Consider the following 24,680-nt stretch of genomic DNA (forward strand, 5'->3'; position numbering starts at 1 on the left):
GGCAGACATTTTTTACATAGTAATATAGGATCTATCGGAAGAAATAGAGAACACAGGAATAGCTCAGGAAAATGTGGGCCAATGGCTTTTTTATATGTTTCCCAAAGTTTTGCTGAAATCTCTGCATTAATTATTTAATCCCATTTATTTCTTATGTCAGAAACCATTTGATCAGTTGAAGGTTGAACATATTCATCCCAGCTATTCAGCTTCCTTCCCAATCTATGTTTGCTAATGATAATTGTGGAAGTGGTATTTTATGTTGATACAAACCATAAATTATTTTATTTTATTTAATTTGTTTACTGGGGTAAAACACTGATCACAAAAGAACATTTGCAGATACAGCCCAGGTGAAGACATTTACAAAAAGATAAAACAGAAAAAATTCACAAATGGAGTTATCAGAAAAGGTAGATAATCCTTAGACAATTGATACAATCTGTAAATTTTAACAGAGTAGAAAAACAAACACAAATTAATTTTAGTAGTAAATATGAGAGGGGAGCAGCAGGAGAGAACAGAGGGTCATAGGAAAAGTGATGCAGATGAGGACGGAGCCAGGTGATGTGTCCAGTGGAAAAGCACTTGCAGTCAGATTTTTGATGGAGAAGTCTTTTGAGTTGTGCTCTTACAGTGGGGGAGGATGAGTCATCTTTTAGGTGATGGGGAAGGGACTGCCAGATTTTGGGTACAATAATACTGAAGGAATGGACATACAGTCACATTTGGCTTGGGGTGTATGGAGTAAGGAAATTAATGTTAAAGGTTGCAGAGGTTGTAGCTGGTGGTTTTATTATTTAGTTTGGTGGAAAGAGGGGGAAAGGTGCTTGTTTGAAGCAGTTTGAAAAGAAGAGACCTAAGGAGTAGCTCAGGTCTGTAGCAGACTGTTAGCCTTTTGGCTTTGGAAAGGGTAATGCAATAGTTTTACACAGAGGGAAATTGTAAATGAAAATATCCTGACTAGGCAACCCTCCAGTTTTGATAATGGGATTTTGCACTGAGACAAATAATTACTAATCAACCGATGAAATTTATTAATGACTTTGGAACATATTGCCTAAGGGAGGTGTCACAATATGAATAGAATTTTTGGGGACTGTATACATTTTGATTGCTTAGATTTTAATAGACAAATACAGTTGAATAATACAGTAAATGCATATTTAAGGCAATCGATTTCTCTTAAAATACAGTCATGCACACTCCGGAGTATGTATGTATGTTTCATTACGATCTTCAGTTGAAAAATGAGGTACTGAAACATTAAAATGAATAGCATTAAACTCAAGGGAAAATAATCCAGTTAGTTGAATTCACCTCTAAGCCCATATGGCAACAGCTAAGTAATACGTTCAGCAAGCTCGATTGTCTTCTGCAGCCATATTGCACAGCTATCTGCAAACCACGTGCTAAGATGTGCAGAGACTCTCTGCATTATAATTCTGTATGTTTGAAAGTGTGAGCTGAAATAGCATTTGAACTATGAGATCTAAAGACCAAAATGATGCTTGCAATGTAAATGGAGCATGTTGGAGAGACAGATATGCATTTCAGAGAATTACCTTTCTCTGGAACAGGCTATCCATCCATGTGAAACAAAGTCCCTTCCTAACCCTATTTAAGCATAACTTGGACCACTAAATGAGTAATCAAAATTTTACCCCTGTTGAGGCACCCACATCTCTTATGGACACAGGTAGTCAACAAATCATATCATAGCCAACATTCACCACTATATAAATGTCTTATACATATAATGCGTTGGACACACATTGGAGTTGCATGACTAGCCTTATAAAGGTCCTAGTGTTTGTTAGCCTAGTACATAACTATGAACCTATAGGTCCAGGAAATGTACTGTAAGACAAAATAAGAATTGTAAAAAAGGGGCACTCCTATCTGGTGCCATGTTCTATGACCATTTTATTAGATAATATGCTCATATGGTTTTGGAAACATGAGCTCTTAGGCACAAATAACACTGTCCAAGAAACTTTGTCTCCCCACAGCATTCATGTAGAACCTTAATAGATGGACTGCCAAGAGTCCTCCTGATGTACATATAAAAATCTGAACAGATGCCAGCTAAACCCAGAGCTTTGCCTCTGGGTAGTAATTCTGTATAGGGTCTTGGATTTCATCTAGGGAAAAGGGTTTACCCAACTGATTAACTGATTAACTACCACTTCTGGGAGATTTGGAATGATAACACCATATAGCAGCTGAGATAACTGGTCACTGTCCTGAGACCTGGGACAATGAGTGTCTAAAATATATTCCTCCACAAGGGCCTTATTGATATCTATAGGCCTCACACAAATCTTATCCTCTTTGTCTCAGACTGCTGACACCTGTATCTCTTTATAGTGCTATTTTCACTTCATCAGTAACACTTTAATAGATTTATTAGAAATAATCTCACTCTATCCCATTTTGCTGACAAAAACAAATACAAAAACTGACTATATTGTTACTTTAGCATGTGTTTATCACTTAGGGCCCTCTGCTTATGTAACCATCTCCTGCCTTTATTTTGCATCTCGCACATTAATTTTTTGAAATCCTGTTGTCTTTTACACTGTTTGCTGGTTGTGATCCATTGCTTGCACTGCTTTTTGAAAAGTTCCCACATCTCAGTAGGAAAGCTGGGAATAGTGGATTACCTAGCCCACAAATCCTGTACCCAGTCTTTAAGATCACTAATAAAGATTTATTTTTTTCAGCATAAGGGTATCAAGTTTCCATTGCCAAGGTGTTTAGCAGTTAAATTTGGGTTGCAAGGCAATAAAAAGTTTAGAATTATCATACAGCCCTGCTGACCATATGACAATATCCTTAACCCATGAAGAATGCTTATTACTAGCTAGCAACATATCTAATCAACTAGCTACTCCCCCATCTCCCATAAATGTATAAACGTTCTCCAGATGGTGGTGAGCCTACCAGATATCCATTAACTTTAAGCCTAAGTCAAATATAAGTAAGTTGAGTTCTCAATGAAATTTAAGAGAGTGGTTTGTCCCCAGTGGTGTTCTGTCAGTCCAAGGAACTAGTACCACATTAAAGTCTCTGCCCATCAAAATCATTGCAGCATGGGGGATTTGAGCTTTAACAACTTGACACAGTTGCAGAGTGGAGAGGGGTCATCCTCACTGGGGCAATAAAATTACACTAAGATCATCATAACAAACCTGCAAACGTATTGAACCCCCTACCCCTTAAGACATACAGGCCCTCCACATCATAGCTAGTAATTCAACTGATGGCTAAGACTTGCACTGTTTCGCTGACTGACACATCAGCTGCAGGCATCTGGTCACCCCAAAAACTGTAAGTAGAGGCAATCTTCTCAAGCTAGATCTCAGGCTCTAAAAGTAAGAGTTCATCCCGGATTTTGTTCCACAGCATAGGAGTCTTTGGGTGATGAATCTATCCCTCCAGCACGCCCCTATTAATAGCCGTGGTCAAGGTTTAAGTCTCCCCTTAGAATCCTTCATGATAAGGGTGGGCAATGTAGAAGGTCTTCTCCTAACTTTAGCTACATGGGTGTCGAATGACAGACTACTACTATCAACCTGGGTCCAGGTCCCTGATAATCTTCTCTTCTCTGTGTTGCTTGGCATTTTATTTGTAGTTTGGCCTTCACTTTTTCCTTGTTTTTCATTGACTATTTTTTTTTTTGGCTTTTTTTTTGGCGGCTCTGTTTCAGCATCCGTTTCTCGTTTCTGTTTCTGAACTCTGAAGGATATCTGTATCAGATGTTTTTTCTACTATAGTTTGCAGTTTGCAGTCAAACTTTGTCTGTCAACCATAATAACCCTGTGTGTGTTTTGCCTGAGTAATTAGGATGCCAACAAGAGTGGGCCCAGGACTGGAGCCCTGTGGGACACCACTTGTGAGGCTTTTTTTCTCTCATGGCGCCAGCAACTCTCTGACCCTGTGGGTTCTGTCTCAGTAGCAGTTTGCATTACATCTTGTGATGTGGGGGTTGACATTTTTTTATGAGTTTTTCAATGATACCTGAGTGGTGGGTATATGGCGGCAAGGCCTTAGGATCGAGTGTATATGGTGTGGTATGCTGTTTTCCTCATCAATTTCTTTGGTGACTGTTTGAAAAAGTCAACCAAGTTTAAAAAAGGCTTGAAGCCTTTTGAAACTGGGTTGGATCTTGGATCCAAAAATTCCAAATTCCTATGATTTTATTATACTATCCCATATGAGTCTCCCATGGCTTTGCAGATAAGGCAGCTAATAGCCGTATGAATAATTAGGGTCGGAGGCACCGCGGGTGGTGGCAGTGGGTACCACAGTTGCAGCCACCACACCCCTACGTATCAGCATCCTGGGTACTTTGATTTGATTAAACAGCTGTCCTAGCTGTGCCAGCATAGCCTTCATTTCATCATGGGAGCGAGGGACACCAGCAGGTCCCATGGATGCTGTGCTGTTTTTTTTTGAGAGAGCAGCTTTTTGGTGAGAGGGCGGGGATGCAATGGGCTGCAATCCGTTTGGGAGAAGCTCCTCTGGTTGGAAATTCTTTTTCAGTAAGTTTGCTGTCAGCATATTCTGTCTGTGTGTGTCATCACAACCACATCATTTTTCATTTCTATCATAGCTAACTGAGGGGAGTTTCCTCCCAGGTTTCTCTTTAGCTAAAAGTCTTGCCTTATGATTCTTTTTTGAGTTCTTAGCTTTTTTTTTTTTTATTTGCTTGGATGGATTTTTTTTACTTATAGTGATTTACTTATTTTACTTATAGTGTCTTACCTTTTGTCTTTTTTTTGCTATCTTGCACCTGTAGTCCCTCTTTTTGTTGTCCTTGTTTGTATATTTGTGGGTGGTTTAGACTGGGACGACTGACGCTTGCCTTTGGTACAAAGAGTCTTTGTTTTTGCCTTATCCCATAGGTCCTCCATGTAGTGGCAGAAGCTGTGCTTAGTAGGAGCCAGGCCCTTGGATTCAGTTGCTTGAGTACTGTTTTCCTAGGTGCCTTTTCTCTTCTTTAAGACTAGTCGACTAAGCTTACTGTCGTCTTTTTAGGCTTCTTTTTTTTCTTTGGGTGGGGGAGTTCCAGGTGGGCTCAGGGTGGGATGGTCTAGTCTCACATGATCAGTTTGTGGATCGTGCTCATGATATGTCCTCCTCATGTTCATGATGATGATCCATGGTGATATCATGTTATGAGACATGTGAGTTTATGATACTTGTTGGATGATTTTTAGTTTATGAATTGCATAATTTTGGATGAGGGGTGTTTGGGTTTGGCTTGTGATCATTGTTCCCAGTCTATTGAAGTCACCCTAATGATGGTGTTTGGTTTGAAGGCAATCATTTTAGTTTTATGTCTCCAAGTCATTCAAGGAAGCATGTCTGTTACCTGTACTGCATGAAGAGGCAAATAGGGATTTTAGAAATCAGCAGTGTGGTTTACAGGCTTGACTAAAATAGTTTGATTTTTACCAAAATAGTATTTACTTAGGTAGCTAGTCAAGGGCTAGTCTTTCTTCCTGACACTCATGCTTAGTGGGAATTATGAACTTGCAGCATCAGCATACAAGGAGGTTTGCTGTGTAGGCTGTATGACCAGGAAAGAGTCCACTTCCAACAAATCAAGAATGGAGAAATGCAGCCTTCCTTTAGAAATAGCTAAAATTAATGGGAACTGAAGTAGAACCTGAAACCCTAACACCCAATATCTCCTTAGATACAATGCCAAAGATATTCATTCCACGTACACAGTGATATAATCAGGGAATGTCCACATGATGGCTTGCAAGTTTCAACTTATTTTAAAGCTCATGAGCTTTTTACAGGATGGCCTCATGGTCATTATAGTTAGGCATTAGATAATGAAATGCTTCATTTTACTGGTTATTTTGAGTTTGGATGCAATCAATGTGCTCATAGCTCTTAACCTCTTAGCACAAGAAATCTTGACAAAGCCTAAAATAATGTAGGGAAAAAAAACCCAAAATTAGGGACACATTTTAAATGTTGCTCTTATAAACTTACAAAAGTTGATAGAATGGCAGGATTTGTGTTATCTTGCATTTTCCAAAGGATATGAAGTCTGAAACTCAAATATATGCCATTATTGAGTGATTCCAATCCTCAGTGATTTGACAGAAAACCACAAATTTTATGAGGAGCAGATCAAAAATATAAGGCAAAAATCTGGACATTCTGTGAAAATTTGGGCAGATGAGAGGTATGTCTGTGCTCAATTACAGGAGGTGTTCCAGAGCCCAGTACCTTAGCCAGCTCAGTCTTGATGAATTGCTAGGGGTCAGGTCCTTCAGTCTGTCCTGGTAGCCCTATTAAACACTGTTGCATCTACCTCAGTCTTCAACCTTCAACTCTCGCTGCCAAGGATGTGTCTGAAGTTCTTGCAAGTCATATGAATGGGTGCAGCAATGTTATTCACGTTTCCATTGTCAGTTTTCATGAATGGTTTGAAACTGCACCGCATGATTAGCAGCAGCCATTTTAATGGAGCTCACGTAACCATAGCTGCACTCTTCATAATGTCAGACAAGGCTTTTGTGGATGCAAGAAAGGCTCACAGGTCTTCCAAGACTGCAGGGGTTTCCACCACCATAATTTCAGAACAGAAGTATCTTTAACTGGAATACTTGCAGAGAACAACCAGTTCATAAATCAGCAGATTTAAGACTTCCTCAAGTCACCTCAGTCCCAAAAACAACTACTAAGGGACCTTTAAATGCAAAAATAGCTTTGAGAATTACACTTTAAACCAGCATCTTTATAAAATGAAGTTGAATTCCTTTGTGAGTCAAAGCCAAACACAATCACACATGAGACTCCTTGTGAACCCCATGGATACTAATTTTTGTTTGGTTAGATTGTGACTTCAAGTCATCATATGTGGGGTATTCAAAGATGATAACACTGCAGAATTATTAGGGATTCACTGAGGCAGTAAGCTAAAAGTTTCTGAAATTCTAACTATAAGACTTGAGCTCCAGGACCAGCATTATTTGATTGGCTCCCTCTTTAGCAAGCCTGCTATGTTTAACATAGGGGTAACATCCACTCAGGGTCTTTTGCTCAAGACTCCAAGAGGTGTAAGATACAAGCTTTTTATCAAAAAGGGAAGAAAAAAGCTTTTATTTAAATTTTGTTTAAATATTTTATGTTACACTTATAGTGACCTATGTGGTGATACTTTCTGTACTTGTCTGCTTTCTGTCCATGTTTGAGGCAAAAATGTTTTCTGTTTGCATTTTTAGTTTGTTCTGTCTGGAACCTTAGCTTATAGCTTTATTTGTAGTTGTGTGAAGATTGTGTATTATTGCAAAATCTTAGTTGTTTACACATTATGCTGTATATCTATTTTCTTAAGTGCAACTACATGTAAAAGACAGCTTTTTGTATTTTAAACCTAGTCTGCAGCCAATATCAGTCTTTCAGCTTCTTTCACAGCTGTAACAGGACTGTGATCTACTGCCAGATTTGAGCCTCATTTTGTCATTTATTACAGTGATACTGGTAAGTTTCTGCATAATCTGTGGTGGGACTGCAGTAGTGGCAGTTTTGTGAATTCCAGGACATGTGCTTTGGTACATTTTATAGTCAAAGTCAAAGTAAACTTTATTGTCATACAAATCAACACAGAGGAAAAAGTGCATATCACTGCAAAATAATTTCGATACTCAGACTCTTACCATATGAATGACAGTTTACAGAAGAAAGACAGATTAAATTAGCATTTGCCTGATGTTCACAGACAACCATTTATTCCTTAAAGAAAAAAACACACTATGTGAGAAATGCACATCCACGATTTAACTGGCAGCAAAAATCTCACATACGTACAAACAAGGTTGTCAAGAACACATAGACTACAGCCATATTATATGGCGTCCACCACACAGATAGACCAACTTATTCTGAGGCACTAAAAGCAATCTTCAAAACCTCAAAGACCTCCTAATTCCTCAAACTGCAATGTCTGTTCTCAACAATCTCTAAAGCAGATACCCAAAGCAAAACCAAACCAAAGACCATAAGGCAAGCAAACACATTACCTAGGACTCTTGTCACAAGAGACTCCATTGTATGATGCACAGATTTGTCACTCACCAGACTGAACAAGGAGAATATAACTATTAGCTGCTTATCTGGAGCTAGCGTCAGTCAAGTTGCACACACACTTGAGTCACTACATCACAGGTAACAGTATGCTTTGATCATAGTCCATGTGGGTGTTAAACAACTGAGACATACTTATCTGGTCTATATGAAGAGACATCGTTAATCTCTCTGAATATGTGCCTCAGACAAGTATGTTCCCTGCTTTGAGAAGCAGTCTACCTTCAACAAGTATGATGCTACAGTACAAACAAAAGATGACAGACTTTAATAATTGTCTTAGTTTCTGGCGTCCTTCCAGGTGGATTCAATATCTGTCAGCACGGGAGGACATGGTTAACAATCCAGGTTGCTTTGCAGAGGATAGTATGACCCTCTCTCCCCTAGGCTTCTGAATATTGGCTAAAACTTTATCCACCCCCTTAGAATCTTTATTAGGCAATGCCAAATTGACAAACCTACTGACATAGCAAATAAAACCCAAAGAAACCTAAATGTGCTTCTGCCCAATATTAGGAGCATAAACAAGAAACTCCACGCCATAAAAGTTCTCCTTACACTGGAGAATATAAACATCTGTGCCATTATCAAGACACAGTTTAAATCCACAGTAAGTACTCCAGCATTGCAAGGCTACAGTGCCTTCCAAACATTTAGACCATCAGCTGCACAGACAGGGACAATGGTAGAATAGTGTCAATCTATATTGACAACAAGCCTAACTTTATGTTGGTTAAACAGGATGATCCCTGAAATTTATGCATGTGTAAATCACCACAGACAAATTCCCATACCATATCCTAACAAGATATAGGTCGCCCTCTATATCCCTAGAATCCCATAACTTGTATCTGGACCTAATGGAGACACTTACCATTATACCAAATATACTATTTATGGGAGACTTTAACTTCCCCTCTACAAACTGGGAAACATACACTGGCTCATACTCACAGGCGCAATGGTTCCTGGACTTTAACACAAAAACCTTTGACCAGATATTGTGCACACCCACCTGAAGCTAAAAATATTGGACCTGGTACTCACCAATATGAGAGAGCACCTCCACCCCCATGTCTCATCCTCAGTGGTGAGGTTGTACCACAAATCTGTGTCCATTGAAATAAAAATCAACTCAGTAACCCCAGCAATCCCTGTAACAGTTAGGAGCTATTCCAAAGGAAACTACCTATTATTAAGTGATAGTTTGTCAAAATTCAATGCCCCTCCCAGCCCTGAGTTCAAAGCAACCTATGCAGAATTTTTCACAAAGATCCTGTACAACCATGCAAATGGCTGTACAGAGGTTGTTTTTCCAACTAGACGTAAACCCAAAACAAATTCTAAAAACAAACCACACTGGTGGAATCCTGACCTTAAACAGGTGTATAAAATACAAAAAAGTCACTGCTAAAATCTGGATGAACAACTCCCATAACAATGGGAGCTGTCCAGTTATACTAAACAGGAAACTTTGAGGACAAATTACATCCAACAAGGCCAATTACAAAGTCAAGATCACCCCACAGGCTAAAGACAACTGCATTGCCTTCAACAGCTATGTCTGAAACCTGAAAGGTAGCATACCTCAGTGTGCTGAACTGGTGGTCAATGGTGCCACCTTCACTGAGCATAGCAACATGAGTGGGCTGACTAATTCAGCCTCCCCCTGTGAAATACCTACTTCCTTACCCCCCCAACTGCCCCCAACTATTAACAGGAAGCAGGTCCTAGTGTTGCCACCCATACTAACCATAGTAAGCGTTACTGAGCATAGCCAAAAGCTTGTGTTCACCTGATCATTTCTGTCAGAAAAGAAGTGCTCTTCTGTAGAACATATAGATTAAGGTTGTTAAGTACTTTGTTTTGCTACACTTTTCATTTACATATGAGGCAGAATGAAGAACTAAACATTTTTCAAGTTGTTTTACCTTCTGCCACTGTTCTACATTTAGTCCGTAGCACTAAACCTATCAGCACTTTGGTGTCCTTAACAAGCTTTTGTTAAACACCCTTAAGTGCTGTTAAGATCAGGTCTTTCTCAAAGGATGCACTCAACAAACCTCTTTCCCAATTTTGGAACATAATCAAAGTGATCCATGCATTACAAGAACATTCATAAATGTCCACTTTGGTTAAATCAGGCCCATTAGCACTTTAGACATATATTACATGAAACCTCTCTTACAGGTGGAAGCTATGGAAGATATTTTCCTTTGAGATAGCTTAGAATAAAGGAGATATTCAGATTCAGTGGTTATTACTCACTAAAATATTATACTATCATATGGTGTTTAGTTTATTTCGACAGTGTCACAAAGGAAGAAATATGTACCAAAATTGCGAGTGCTGAAATATAAAATGAACTTCTGTAATAACACTGTCTTCATTATCACCAAATCAACCATAAGACTTAGTGAACAATATCCCAAAACCCTGAAATACTACCGCTCATAAAATACTTATACGTTCTAATTTCTGACAGATCTACACCAGCACAAATACTTAATACATGCGCCATTTTAATTATACAGAATGTAGTTTGATCACATCTACTGCAGCCAAAGCTGTTTCAATCGGCTGACTATACTTTGTGGATATTGTCACTAAGCTGTTGATGGTGAAACAAGAATGCTTAACATAATAAAAATAATACCGAAATAATGATCATGAATGCCACATATCAACAAACACACATTATTTTTGATTTTATACATACAGATATTTATATATTTACTTATTTTGTTTAAGTGGGAGTTATCAAATATAAGAAAAAGAAAAGATGGTTAAGTTACCTTGGTGACAGAACAGTCCTGTCACAGGCAAAGTATTACCAAGGATAGGAAGAGAAGCAAACATATCTACAGAGATATTAAACATTAATTATTGAGACGGTGGGATCCATATTAAACTACTCATGCTGAATTATGATCATCTAGGCAGAAATTTTGCAGTAAGAAAGAATGGAGCCTTTGTTCCAATGATAATACAGCCATATGTATTGCAGGGTGGGATGAAAAAAATCAAGTTGTGTTTATGCAGAATACAAGGATGATAAGCTTTTATATGGGGGTTTTCATATGAAGAACTACCTAGTTCACCCAACTTTTTTGTGTCAGGAATTTTTACCTTGGTGACTTCCCCCTTTGGATTGTATAATGATTTTTAGTTCCTGAACATATACTATCATCCCTCCATCCATCCATCCATCCATCCTCAACCCCTTTGTCTCATTTTGCACATGGGGTTGGGGTGTCACTTCAACAGTGACAATCATCTCGAACCAAGATTTACACTGCTAGGTGGTTAGCCCTGCAGTGGTAGTTCATCCATACCACTCACTCACACACACACACACACACACACACACACACACTTATACCTATGGTTAGAGTGTCCAATCCACCTACTGCATGTCTTTGGTAAGTGGGAGGAAAGCGGAGCACCTGGAGGAAACCCATGCGACTGCATGCAGACTCTGGACAGAAGGCACCTCAGCCAAGAATCAAACCAGAAAACTTCTTGCTATAAGGTGACAACGACCTGCCTTATTAAGAAAGTTGCGAGTCCTTAGTTCTGAACACCCATATATTATAGGTCAATCAAAAGTCATAAAACCTTGCCTAGTTTAAATTATTAGGTGACTACTGCCCCAGAACAACAACCTTACTCATTCACATATGAGAACACAAACACATACACATACTCACAAACACACACTTTATATCACATTTCATTAGATTAGGGAAGAAAGTACTATTTCAGAAACAAAGTAATTCTACACTGTAATACTCAATTAGAAAATCTTGTGTAAATGAACTAAATGATCCATTAGTGCAAGCAAAACCAATGTGAGTAAAGATATACACACACACACATATATATATATATATATATATATATATATATATATATATATATATATATATATATATATATATATATATATAAAGAGAGAGAGAGATTCTTGCAGAATGATGGGAGCTACATGGTAGGGGGAGTATTTTGATTTACATTTCCTTGGAGTATTTTGATTTACATTTCCTTGAGTCTGATCATGTTGAAATGCTGAAAAAGATATTCTGTCAAGTGTAATCTATTTGAATTCAGATCTGTAATCACACCTTGAATGCCTGTATACAGTGTATACCTTACTGAAAGACATAAGCAAAAATTTTCCAGGAATAATCGTCATTTGCATGTAATTATCACTGGCTAAACTCTGATTTTGACAAACACTGCCATACAGTATGCAGACCCAATGCTGACAGTCTAAAAAGTTACTAATTCTTGATATGGCTAGGGGTTTATAGCCAACCATACTCTTTCTGTAGGTAGTCTGTCTACTGTACCGAGTTTGAAACATGAAAGGAACATCTTTAGCCTGCAATCTATTGTTAAATTTGACAGTATTTGTTTTTTTCTTGTCCAGAATACGTTTATTCTAAATACTGTATGTCCTCAAATTCACATAACACCCTATAGTGCTGACTATACCTCACACACTTGGCTATCCAACAGGATGGTTGAGGAATCTAGGGAATATTATATGTTCTTATGATGATATGGCATATGTGATATTTTACCCAGTTTGTCAGATACTCTTGATTTTATTAATGAAACTTTTAGCTTGAAACCTTAAGCTGTTGTGTTATATCATTGACGGAAATTTCCTTCTCTTGTGAACAGCTTAATCATCTATAATCATGGATTAGTGATATGAACACCTACTGTTAATTTGAAATTATTTTACTTTGCGATAAAAATGGTATATTAATAAAAAAAAGGTGTGCCATTTCCCGGTGTTGGCTTATGAAATAGGTCAGACAAATCAATTTCACTAATGAGAGATACCTAAGGTTATGTTTTCTAAGTGATAAGATGTTAACCCTTCCCTCTCATCCATACTGACCATGTACAACCCCAATCGCCATTTCAGGTCTGAAAACAAAATGTTATTATCCATTGAGAAACCTAAACTCTCAGCTGGCCAAATGCTGTACTCTCATTCTGTCTCTAAGTTATGGAATAATCTTCCTCCTTCACTCAGGACAATCAGTAATCCTGCTTCCTTCAAAAAATCTGTCAAATTACATTTTTCCTCTCACTGACTATGCTCCTGTACCCCACCAAATAACTCCAGCACCTCATTTCCTTCTCACTCCCCTCTTCTCCTCTACACCTTTCTGACTCATTTCTGTCACCTAAACTAACTCTGACCTATCACCAGCTTTCTACCCTAAAGTCAGCTCTGCTCACCTTAGAACTCAACTTTCACATCTATAGCTGACTGTAATACATTATTGCCACGTCTGCCACTACTTTTCTCCTATGTCACACTACTGCCCATAACACTTGATCCTACACATTAACACAATTTTACTCTTGCATATAATTAAGGAGTTTTGTGTGTAATTAATGGAATGGCATTGCTACGTTTCAACTTTATTTTTTACTTTTGTATGTATCAACATTGTTCTGTTACTTATGTATGTAATACTGTGGAGCTTTTCTCACCGGCCCTCCAGTGAAAATGGGCTCTTCCTAGGCCCAGTGGACTTTCCCGGTCAACAAATGCAATAAATAAATAGACTGATGAACAAACTATGTGGTGCTCCCTAGTATACCACAGGGATAAACAGTTTCTATACAAGTTATCTGAGAGTTGCCTACACTATACAGCTAATATTAAAATGCTGAGAAGAAATTTGCAACCTCCTTAATGGACAGATGTTGCAGGAGGGATAATCTCTAGGTGAAAACAATAAGACAGGGCACAGCTTATTGTCTTGCTTGTAAAACAGGAAAATGGCCCCCATTGTTCAATATTTCAGATACATGGAGGAACAGTGCTACATGGATAATAGTACAGAATCTTACAACACATATTCATTTACTTAAAAAAAGTCACTAGTTAATCACTAGTTACAAGTATAGAAAAAAGCAGCTGTGGAGATTCATTTCAGCTATATCAATTATCTAACAGCTAGCAACTCTACCAACCCCCCCCCCCTCCAATGAAGCCAGGTGCAGACAAAATGTTTAGCTTCATTTTTACCTCAAGAATAACAGGAAAGCCTGAAAGAACTTCTCCAGCATAGAACTCAGTTGCAAATTTTAACAACCTGCATTTACCTAATGAAGTCCTTAATCAGAAAGTGCTTCATATTTTTCAACTATATCAAGGTAAATAGTGATGTGGAAAGTGACGTATGAGGCAGTTTTGATTATAATAAAGATAAACTGAATAAGACTGCTGTAAAATGAAAATTGAAGCATGTTTCCCTATGCAAATTTGTAATACAACATACATTGCACATCAATTGCATAGGTCTCAACATCTTAACAGGCCAATGTAGAACAGAGAGCCTACCAATGTGTGACAAACCACCAAAATGTGGAACACCCTATTTTCACACTGCACAAGAAGCACCATTTCCATAGAGCCTTGACAAATCTGAGTAGAATCATGTACAAATTCAGAATTAATAAAAAAACACTTAAAATATTTCTACTATTACCTTCAGTCATTGACAGAATAACAGAATACGAATTGATATACATTTTCTGAAATAAAAATCTTTGTGTGCAGTGTAATGTAGACAACCACATGATCATGATAAAGATTTCCTTATAAAAATGTTAACAATGCTAAATATATTTTTATTAAAAAGTTATTTGTTGTTGTTGGCGTAGCCTAGTAGATTTGGGTGGGAATAATGGGATCTGGTCTCTTTTTTGGCCTTTGGTTTCACAGCATCTATCCTAACAAGGACAGTGCTTAGGTTTTTGTAAGATACAAAGTATGTATTCATCCTTCAATGTTCAACCTTCACAATGATGATCCCGCTTACTTTCTGTGGCCTGCAATACCTTTTTGGAAAGTATTGCAGTTGCATGGAAACTAGTAGCAGAACAGTGAATGGCTGAATTCGCCTCAAATAGCTTCCTTTACTTAGGATCATTGACTTGATTGGCTCGTATACCACAATGCCGATCGCCAGTAATTGCATTATGCAAGCCAATCAAAAATGGAAAAGCAGAGCCAGCACTGTTCATTGTGGAAAAGCGAAACAGAGGGCTAAGATGATGTTAAATGTGGAGCATTCCATACAATCCAGAGCACTTTGCTCGTTTCAATAGGACAATTGATCTGAGCAGCAAAGTTCTCATACTCATCATTTTCTTATCAAATGAAATATGTTTTCTTCACAATTTAGAATCCTGGAGTTCCTGACCAGTTAACCATGAGTGTTTTGTTTATGATTTTTAATTTCAAATAAACCTTCACATTATACATGTAGTGCTTGATCCTGTTTTCTGTTTCTTAACCCAAGCATTAGATTTTTTTTTTGTCATTTTTCTTTCTAGATCAGTATAGTGGTGGGCGAACTGTGTGATAACATTGGGAGCCTCTCTGTAAGTCCAAAGATCCTGGCCTGCTGCAAAGAGTCCTATTCAAGAGTGAGGCCCTGTATCACTGAGTTTGACCATGATGATACCTTTCAGCCACCACCCCTTGATGAAAAGAAGTTTTCTTTCCATGCTGACTTATGCACCCTTCCGAAGGATAAACTACATGACAGGAAAGCCGAGTAAGCATATAGTTCTCAAAGAAGTGATGTAGAATTTACTGCATGCTTATTCTTATCAAGAATATATGAGCTAAGAAGATTTGAATTATCACAGTTGCTTGATGTAGATTGTAAATCTCCACGTATAGAAGATTTTACTTTTAAAAATATATATTATATAAATAGTATACTGCAGATATTTATCCTTACATGGGTTTGCATTAAACACACATTGGTGGAAGTAAATCTTAAAAGATTCTATGAAATGCGTTGCATGCCTAGTATTAATGATTAAAAAGTTGGAAAAAGTTAATTGAGGAAAGACTTTAGACTATAAAAAAGTTACTAGAGTGAACTGAAAGACCTCAGACTGTAACAACAACTATAATTCTATGAAACTTTAAAAACGGGAAGCATACAGATCTAGACTATAAACTTTGGAGATACTGGTACATGTAGCTTTTCTTTTGCAGAAGCTCTTCTTCTATTCCTCTCGCCTTCTGATTACCCCATTCCAAATGCTGATGAAGTCAGCTGCTTCTTTTAATCCATCAAGTATTTCTGTAGCATGCTATGAAAGATTTACTAGCATTTCAATAAAGTAGCAAATTCTTATATCTCAGTTTTAACTTTTCATATTTCAAGCGCCTTCCACATATCCTTGACTTCCTCCAAGGTTCAACAGCCTTAATGACATGAGTACTGTTATAATTCTATTCCAAACAGTGTCTATCCTCAAAGCTAGACAGATATGACAGTATTTCCTCACATATAACAAGTCACGCAGAATTGGATCTCTCTGCATACCCAGTCTAATATTTGCTTTGAGGCATGGATTACAGAACCAAATGTCCTCCATCAGAGACATCTAGACCAAATGTCTATGTAGTATGAAGAGTACCACATCACTCAGACTTGGATCCCCTCAGCAAAATGTAGAGGATCTAGTTTGCCATGACAATTGATTATTTACTCTAGCTAGTATAGGCATTTTTTGTTTTGTTTTGTTTTAAATGAAAACCTTCAAGCTGCTTTCTTTTTCTCTCACAACTGACTCATCTTCCATCCATCATCACCTCCAAAAATGTTCCTTCCTCACTACTTAAATGTGAAGTGAAGACAACCTACCAGAACATGTGTTCCGTTTGATTACTTTAGTTCAGTCTGCATGCATGGTAGTATTTGTTAAGATGTTAGCTTAAATACGTTAATACTTTTTTAAATGCAGCAGCACGTACAATGACTTGACCATTACTAGACATCTGGTCATGTCACTGTGGAGAAATACATTGAAGTCTGTTCTTTCAGAATGAGAAAACTGAACATACAACTCATTAAAAAAATATGAATATACTGCTTAGAGTCTGTCAAATTATTTAGAGTGCTACAGAGGGAAACGAATTTCTGCATGGGTGGTGTAACCCAATGATAAAACAATCCCAACTAATTGCCTACTTAGTCTTTTATCAGTGACAGATGGAACTTTTACGTCATTCAGCTATGACAAAATGCAGTTACAATGTTTTTCCCTGATTGTCCACCATGCCTTCTTATCACACATACGCTTAACCATGGTGGGGCAAAGAGAACAGCTGCTCATGGTACAAAATGTTATTGGGTGCTGAAATGAAGAGCTGTAGTGCTCTGTGTATGGCGGGCATAAACCGTAGCAAGTGCTTCAACTGAAGGGCTTTATTGCTGGACCAAACTTCTTGACTTTTTTTTTAATTGTTTCACTTCCTCAAGGCAATCTATCAGAGTTCTTGTGTCTTGAAGATATACTTTTTGAAAGCCAACAGACGATCCTCTTCTTTCATTCTCCATCTTCCAATTCCTCCCATTAAACATGGCTAAACATAGCAGTTTTATGTCACAACCGCCATGCCTTTGAAATCAAATTCTATTAACCACTAAACAAATATGGCTGCTCTATTTCCTTTAAGATATACCTAGATGACCTATCGTAGGTAGTGATCAAACATTACAACTTAGAATACAGACTATCTAGTACATGAATTACCTTTAGGTCATAAGTTTTTATCTAAAACTATAATCTCATAAGTATGAAAACATTAATTAATACTTTTAGCAACTGCTTGAAATTTGTGTCAGATGTTTTGACTCAGCAGCTGTGTCCCATCTCCTTTTCAGAGGAAATCTTTACTAACCATCTGGCACTTACATTAGTATGTAATCTGATATATCTGTTTCAGCTAGATTATAATTTATTACAATACCATCATATTTTTAGGCCTACATACTTATTCTGAATCAATTTAACTATAAGCCTCCTTTGTCCCAGCCTGTTTAAAGGAATATGTGCCTTAAGAACAATTTAACATTCCTTAATTTCCTCTTCTTCAAATGTATTTTAACATTCACACTGCTGCTAAGACAAGGAAACTTGCATAAATCTAAAAAAAATAAACATCTTCCATTTATATTCTAATGAACTTCCTTGTCTCTCTACCTCATATTTTTTACAACATTGTCTAAAACATAAAAAAAATGAATCTTTTAAAATTGGTGCACACCGCAATGTGCCTGTATAATACAGTCACGGTGCTTTTTTGCTTGATGGTCTAATTACATTCTTAAATTTCTTTCACTTTCACCTACACAGAGCCTCTTACTTTTTGACGCATCTTCACTTTGCTGACAAACTTTCGTCTCTTACTTTTTGACACATCTTCACTTTGCTGACAAACTTTCGTTGAAAGTGTATTTGTGTCATCTTTTTGCAGTGTAAAATAAATAATCTAGTAGATGCTTCTTCGCAAACCCACCTGCATTGCTGGTGGATGATAGAAAGAAATAGAAATAATGTGAAAAAAAAATAGACCCAAATGGATTTGGGGGACTGTTTTCTAATGGGTATAGATCAAGGCAAGTGTCTGCAGCATACAAAAACGAATATGCTATATTTTGCAGCTGTACAGTTCTATAATCTTTTAGTATGCTATCTTTGAGAAAACAGTCTTTTGGTGGTAGGGCACATATGCTGTAGTATTTTGGGGATCTTCCTAATCTATAAAATAAATTAATTAACTGACTGCTTAAAAAGGAGTTGTAAAAGTAACTCGGAAACATGAATGTGATTGTAGCTGGGACACTTCACTTGCTGATGCTTATTTACCATGATAACTGACCACAACCTGTTAGGGCTACTTAATGTGGTCTTTTATGGAGTTTTACAGCTATAAAATATAGGTCCATGACTAGAGCATGAGTCTTTTGGGGATGATGTTCACATCACAAAAGGCTGCAATAATGAATAAGTAGTTCCATAATTTAAGTATATAAATTCACTTTAAATTTTTTTTTCAGAGTCAAGTTCCCAGTACCCCAAAAAACGGGGATTCTGCATTTCCCATGTCCCTCCTACTTAGGAATATCTATAAGATGGATAAATCTAATTAGTTGAAAGAATAATAAAGGATGAAAAGTCCCCAAAATGTACTTCCTGGAATGGTTCTTCCCAGGGGTGTAGCCAGAGATTTACATTTTGTACTCAGAACTAATATTGCTGCATCCAGTACCCACTTGTCCATGTAGAAATGTACTCACCCCTCAAAATGCTACCCCAAGATACATGGAAAGATGTACTTTCTTTTCAACTGTTACAATTAACTGCCATACAAAGCTAGTTATAGAGATGTATTCCTTTGGCACAAGAATTGTTTGTGAACTGGTATACTGTGAATATTCATTTACTCAGTTCTAAACAGTTTGTGCGCACAAGCTGCTCAGAAAAACTGGACACATTTCAGTACAGTGAGTATGCTTCCCTACATCCTTGGTTCTTCCTACCTAGTGGCTCAGGATGGAAATTGCAGTTCTTTGAGCCATGTTTCATTATTACCAGATGATTTCTCCTTTTGCTCATATTGTGCAACCAAGGATTTGAGTTATAAAATTAAGGAAGTTTAGGGGAAAGTCCCCTGTGTGTGCGGGGCAGGGTGCAAGTTTTATGTTATTATGGTGGCACTACTCAATGCTGAGTCTAAATAAAAATACGTCTGAACTTGAGGCCCTCCTGCAACTCAAACACACTCATAGTTGTATAGTTACTGAGATGTATTTCAGTGCAGCGATGGCAACCCCTCTGTACAAGCGATTAGCACCTCTTACACCCTTAGCCCTTTGTGTAACTGCAGGGAAGTAATTATATTTGTTAATAAAAACATTTCCTCATATCAGGTTAACCATAACCCTAACTTGCTGCTCCTGCAAAGCCAAATCACTGTAAAGAAATCCAACAGTTACTTCACTGTTTCCTAGACATTGTTAATACTAATGCCCTAAAGCATATTGTAAAACTGTCCCCCAGAGGCTCTTGTGTCTTTGTCCTGGTCCTAACCAACCCATCCCACACCTGAACTCCTACCTGTATCTCCTTATCCCTGCTTAAACTGACCACAAATCAGTCATCTTCTCTATCGGACTTAACAGTACTGCCCCACTATCAAATTAGACCATCTACAGGGCAAACCTACTTCAGCTTCTAGAAGACCTACAGGAAATTCTCACCAATCCCTTGCAAACCACCCTCCCCCCCAAAAAAAAGTAGCTACAAAGAAAAGTCAATAGCTGATCAACTAGAATATAATAGTAAATTCAATACTGAACATTTCTGGTGAAATCCTCTATTAATAAACTGTATAACAAAGAAGGAAAGAAAAGAAAAATTGTAAGAAAGCCTCAACCCTAATCTTAGGACCACATCGAAATATAACAACAAGGAACTTAAAAGCACTAATAGAAAATGTAAAGAGAAATACCAGCCTAAGACTGGTAATTATCCTGAAAGGGGATAAAATATTCTTTAACTGCATCAAGAAATTAAGAAACGGCATCCAACAATGCACTCACTGCATTCATCTGTAATAGCACATATTCTTATACCAAGCAAGAATACAGCCAAGCTATTAGCAGGCACATTTGGTGCTAACTTTACCAATATACACTCATCGTTACACTTGATAACCTTGAAAATTTTGTTTCCCCTGAAATCACATTTCAAGAAATAATATAATCCATGTCAAAGCCTAAAAATAATATCCCCAAGGAACCTCACAACATTCCAAGGGGTGTGCTCACTGGTGCCAAGCATGCACTATATGAGCCCTTTCTTAAGTTGTTCAGCCTCAGCCTATGCACAGGGTTTGTGCCTGATGCCTGGAGAGCAACCACTGTGACTCCCATACAAAGCTGGGTAAGTACATGCCCCTTAGCATTACCAGCCTCATAAGCAAAGCTACTGAATGTGTCATTGCAGAATTCCTCTGACTGACATGGAAATAAGAAACGTGTATTTCTCTGGATAACACTGTCTCATTCAATCTTCATTTTTTTCACCATAGTCAAGAAATCCTTCTCTCTGGCCCACTTAATTACTAAGGGAATGTCTTCAAGATCCACAGAAGTCATCCTACCGCTGTACTTTCCCCTTATCAGATCCATCACTGAATACAGTGCCTCCTTTTTAATGTATAAATCCAAGCATATCACTCCACTGAAAAGGCACCAAAGATTCCTAACCAAGAAAATTAAAGACATTAAAACTATTGTCTATCCCAATAGATTAGTGAAATTCTCATACTCAGTATCCTATCGAATGTTCAGAGGTGACCTGTATCTCGCTTTTCAAGCTATAAATAAAATCCTGTTTGGCCCTTTATTTCTTTACCAAACCAGTAATTCTACAAATTGTTACACGAGACAACTAAGTATATGCCGACATATAAACAAGACTAACTGGAATGACAGGTTCCTAATTCAAGGTATTCCCGGCCTATGGAATAATTCACCTCACACTACTTTGACTACCATTAATGCTGGACTTGATGACTGGATGGTCACTATCTTGCTTTGTTTGGGATGCGAGTACCAGTAAGTCTCTGAAAAGAGATTCAAGACCTTTTACGTTTGTCTGCTTAAAAGTGCATATGGCTAGGCATCTTATAGTTTCCACAATCACTTAAATATTATTGTTTCTGTGTTCCTGTATTACCTACGTTTTTGAAGGTATGTTATTCATTGTATTTGACTTATACAGGTTGTCAGTGAGGAGTTCCCTTTGAAGGGCTCACAGAGGTCTTTGTTCACTGTATATCTCAAGTATAAGACCACTACATCAGAAAGGAGAAATTCCATTATGTCTTGAAAACAAAATGCTAGAATTACGCATCTCCCTGTCTTTTAATCACCATGTAAGCATTAGTAGTCAGGAAATCCTTCTATTTAGTGGAAATGATTTCTAAACATATATGATCCAGGATGAAGAAATGTATCATTCCACTGTATTCTGCTGTAGACAAGTAATAAAATATGATGATCTTTTTATATGTACCTGTCCAGACATAACACACAGTTAGAAACACCCCAGCAATTCCTTACCAAAATGATGATTAGACCCTTAGCTATCAGAACAGGACTGAAAGCCACAATTCTTTACTCAATCTCTTCTTATGGGATCATCATTATCTTGCTCTCCATTCTGAAAGTGCCCAACACTTCTAGATCTCTTGCATTTCTAAAAGACAAGCAGCTCTATTCCAATTAGAACTACAGATTTAAGCCTCTGCCAGCATACAAATAAAATACACTGGAAAGGCTGGTATTTAACTCAAGATGTGTTCCATCTCTGGAGTAGATTGCCCTTATATGTTCAACAAGGTGAAGCCCTTGCATCCTTAAAGACAAAGCTAGATGAGTAGCTTGGATGTCCACAAATTCATTTCCAGACTGACCTGAAATCAAGAAATATACCATGAGGATGTGTGTGTGTGGCCTTATGACTTTTCTGTGTCATAAATCCCATCACTCTTATGAATGTATGTTACTATGGTTTACTATTAAAATCTCAAAGGCAAAACAATTTGCCATCAAAACATCATACCAAAATTCCAAAAATGAAAAAATTTGGCCTAAATGTCGAATGTCATAAACACAGCATTCAACATTCAACATAGCAGACTTCTATTTCAAATGTCTGTATGTCCTCTCATGTTTTAGAAGGGAGACAAGCCCCCTCCTCCCCCCACACCCCATGCAAATTATATATACCAATTCTGAGATTGCACTACAGTTAGGAAAGGGGTACGTTCACTGATCCTCATTGTACTGCGATCTCTGTTCACAATGCCAAACTCATAATAATGAATCCAGGTTAGCATTCATTATTATGAAGTCATATCATTCCATTTCAGCATTGTGCAACTTTGAAAACTACCTTTCGCCCACACAGCTTTCGGACTTGAGCTTTCAGGATTTTGATTGTAAGCCTGTTACTATAATATACCAATCATTTTACTTTCAGTGTACCATTTCTGCAACTACTGTTACAATAACAGCATTCAACTAGAATTAAATCAAAGAAAAACTTCACCCAGTATTCAGTACCACACTGTACCTTCTGGGATTAAATATGTTATTTTACATTTTTGCTTATTTTGAAAAACGTATGTTGCATGTATTATTTTCCTTGTAAGCTGCTGCTTTTGATTAACTGCAGTACAATGCCATAATTTCCAGCAGTAGTTAAGTAATGTAATAAAACAATAGGACTGCTTAGCATGAAGTCTTTGTATGTCAATTTGTATAACTTAAAAGTTGGTGGGCTTTCTTTTTATGCCACAACATTATAAATCCTCCATACTGTTCAAATAAAAACAATGAGAAGCTACTAGGGTAAAGCACAGTTTCCATGTTGGGTATATGTTTTTATTTACTGATAGCTTGACTAACAGATTAGTTGATTGATTAACTTAGTGTTTCCTGTCTGTTCTGGTTTTCCTTTCTGCTTACAATGGTTTCATCATCTCTTGTAGGAAGCTGAAATTTGAAAGCTCTGAACCAAAACTCACATGTCTCATTTTATTAACAGACTCCTTCATGACCTTGTACTTGCAAAACCAAGTATCACCAATGACCAGATAAAAGCTAGTATCACTGCTTTCTACACTATAACGCAAACCTGCTGCAAATCACCTTCGCCAGACGCGTGTTTTTCAACAGAGGTAAGAATAATGATGCAACAAATGAAAATGCATATAAGAGAGACTGAAGCTGGACTAGATTACATACACAGATTGTATATAAAATAGTGCGAATTTTAATTTTGAAGAAAATGACTCAATTAATTCCCCTTTCACAATTCTGACAGTCAACCATCAACAGTTGTTATATTTTACTGCTGACAAAGACCATAGTGAAAATGTCAATTGTTTGCAAGTTCCACTCAGGACCTATTAGCACTTTTCTAGTATGACAGTAGTTGTTGCCTTATTTAGCATAAAAATAAAACTGAATAACACCAGCACAAATTTCTTTTTGCATATAGCCTCATTTATCTCTGTCCACATTTAACCCAGTTAGTGATCTAGAACAAAATTTTCCATTTTGTGCCACAAACTAAAACAGTATGATAGATTTACTACAGAACACTATGGCTTTAATTAACAACCATGTCAGTAATACAAACACCACATGCACGCATGCACACATATATTATAAAGACATTTCATTCATGGATTACCCTGATATTATAAAATAACTGTTGCCAAATATAATGGATATAATCAACACCACAGAAAGAGTATGCACTTTCAGGTATACTTTAATTATTGCAGTATAACAAAACTAATATGAGCAAAGTAAGAAAATAGTATATTCTGATAACAGAGAAAGCCCCCTTGTCCTGTCATATCTATACAGTCACATATTAGACAAACATCTTGCTTGATCCCACTTATCAGTAAATGTTTCCAATGCATTTTCTTTGCATTATTTAGTCCTTCCACATACTTTTCTCATACTGTGCAGTATTATTCGAAAGGCTCTTCTGTTATCAGCCTGCTTTTACTTACTGCCTGACTGAGCAAATCACTTAACTACACACTGGGTCGAGTCTCAAAAAGTTCCATGAGGATCAATGCTCTAGTCCTGGTAACAAATATAAACAAACAAATAACCCCATCCATTTTAACA

The 24,680-nt window shown here is 37.3% G+C and overlaps 1 protein-coding gene across 1 annotated transcript in view; it reads left to right on the plus strand.

The window, feature by feature from the left end:
* The window catches only part of LOC122806379 (albumin-like), a 211,177-nt gene that overhangs the window by 178,806 nt on the left and 7,691 nt on the right, over positions 1–24,680 (plus strand). The window contains exons 12-13 of the mRNA XM_044076733.1: positions 15,487–15,710; positions 23,578–23,710. Of these exons, the coding sequence (XP_043932668.1) occupies positions 15,487–15,710; positions 23,578–23,710 (357 nt within the window). The remainder of the gene's footprint in view (positions 1–15,486; positions 15,711–23,577; positions 23,711–24,680) is intronic.

The sequence above is a fragment of the Protopterus annectens genome, chromosome 7.part0 (genome assembly GCF_019279795.1).
Source record: "Protopterus annectens isolate FY-2018-M chromosome 7.part0, PAN1.0, whole genome shotgun sequence".
Lineage (NCBI taxonomy): Eukaryota > Metazoa > Chordata > Ceratodontiformes > Protopteridae > Protopterus > Protopterus annectens.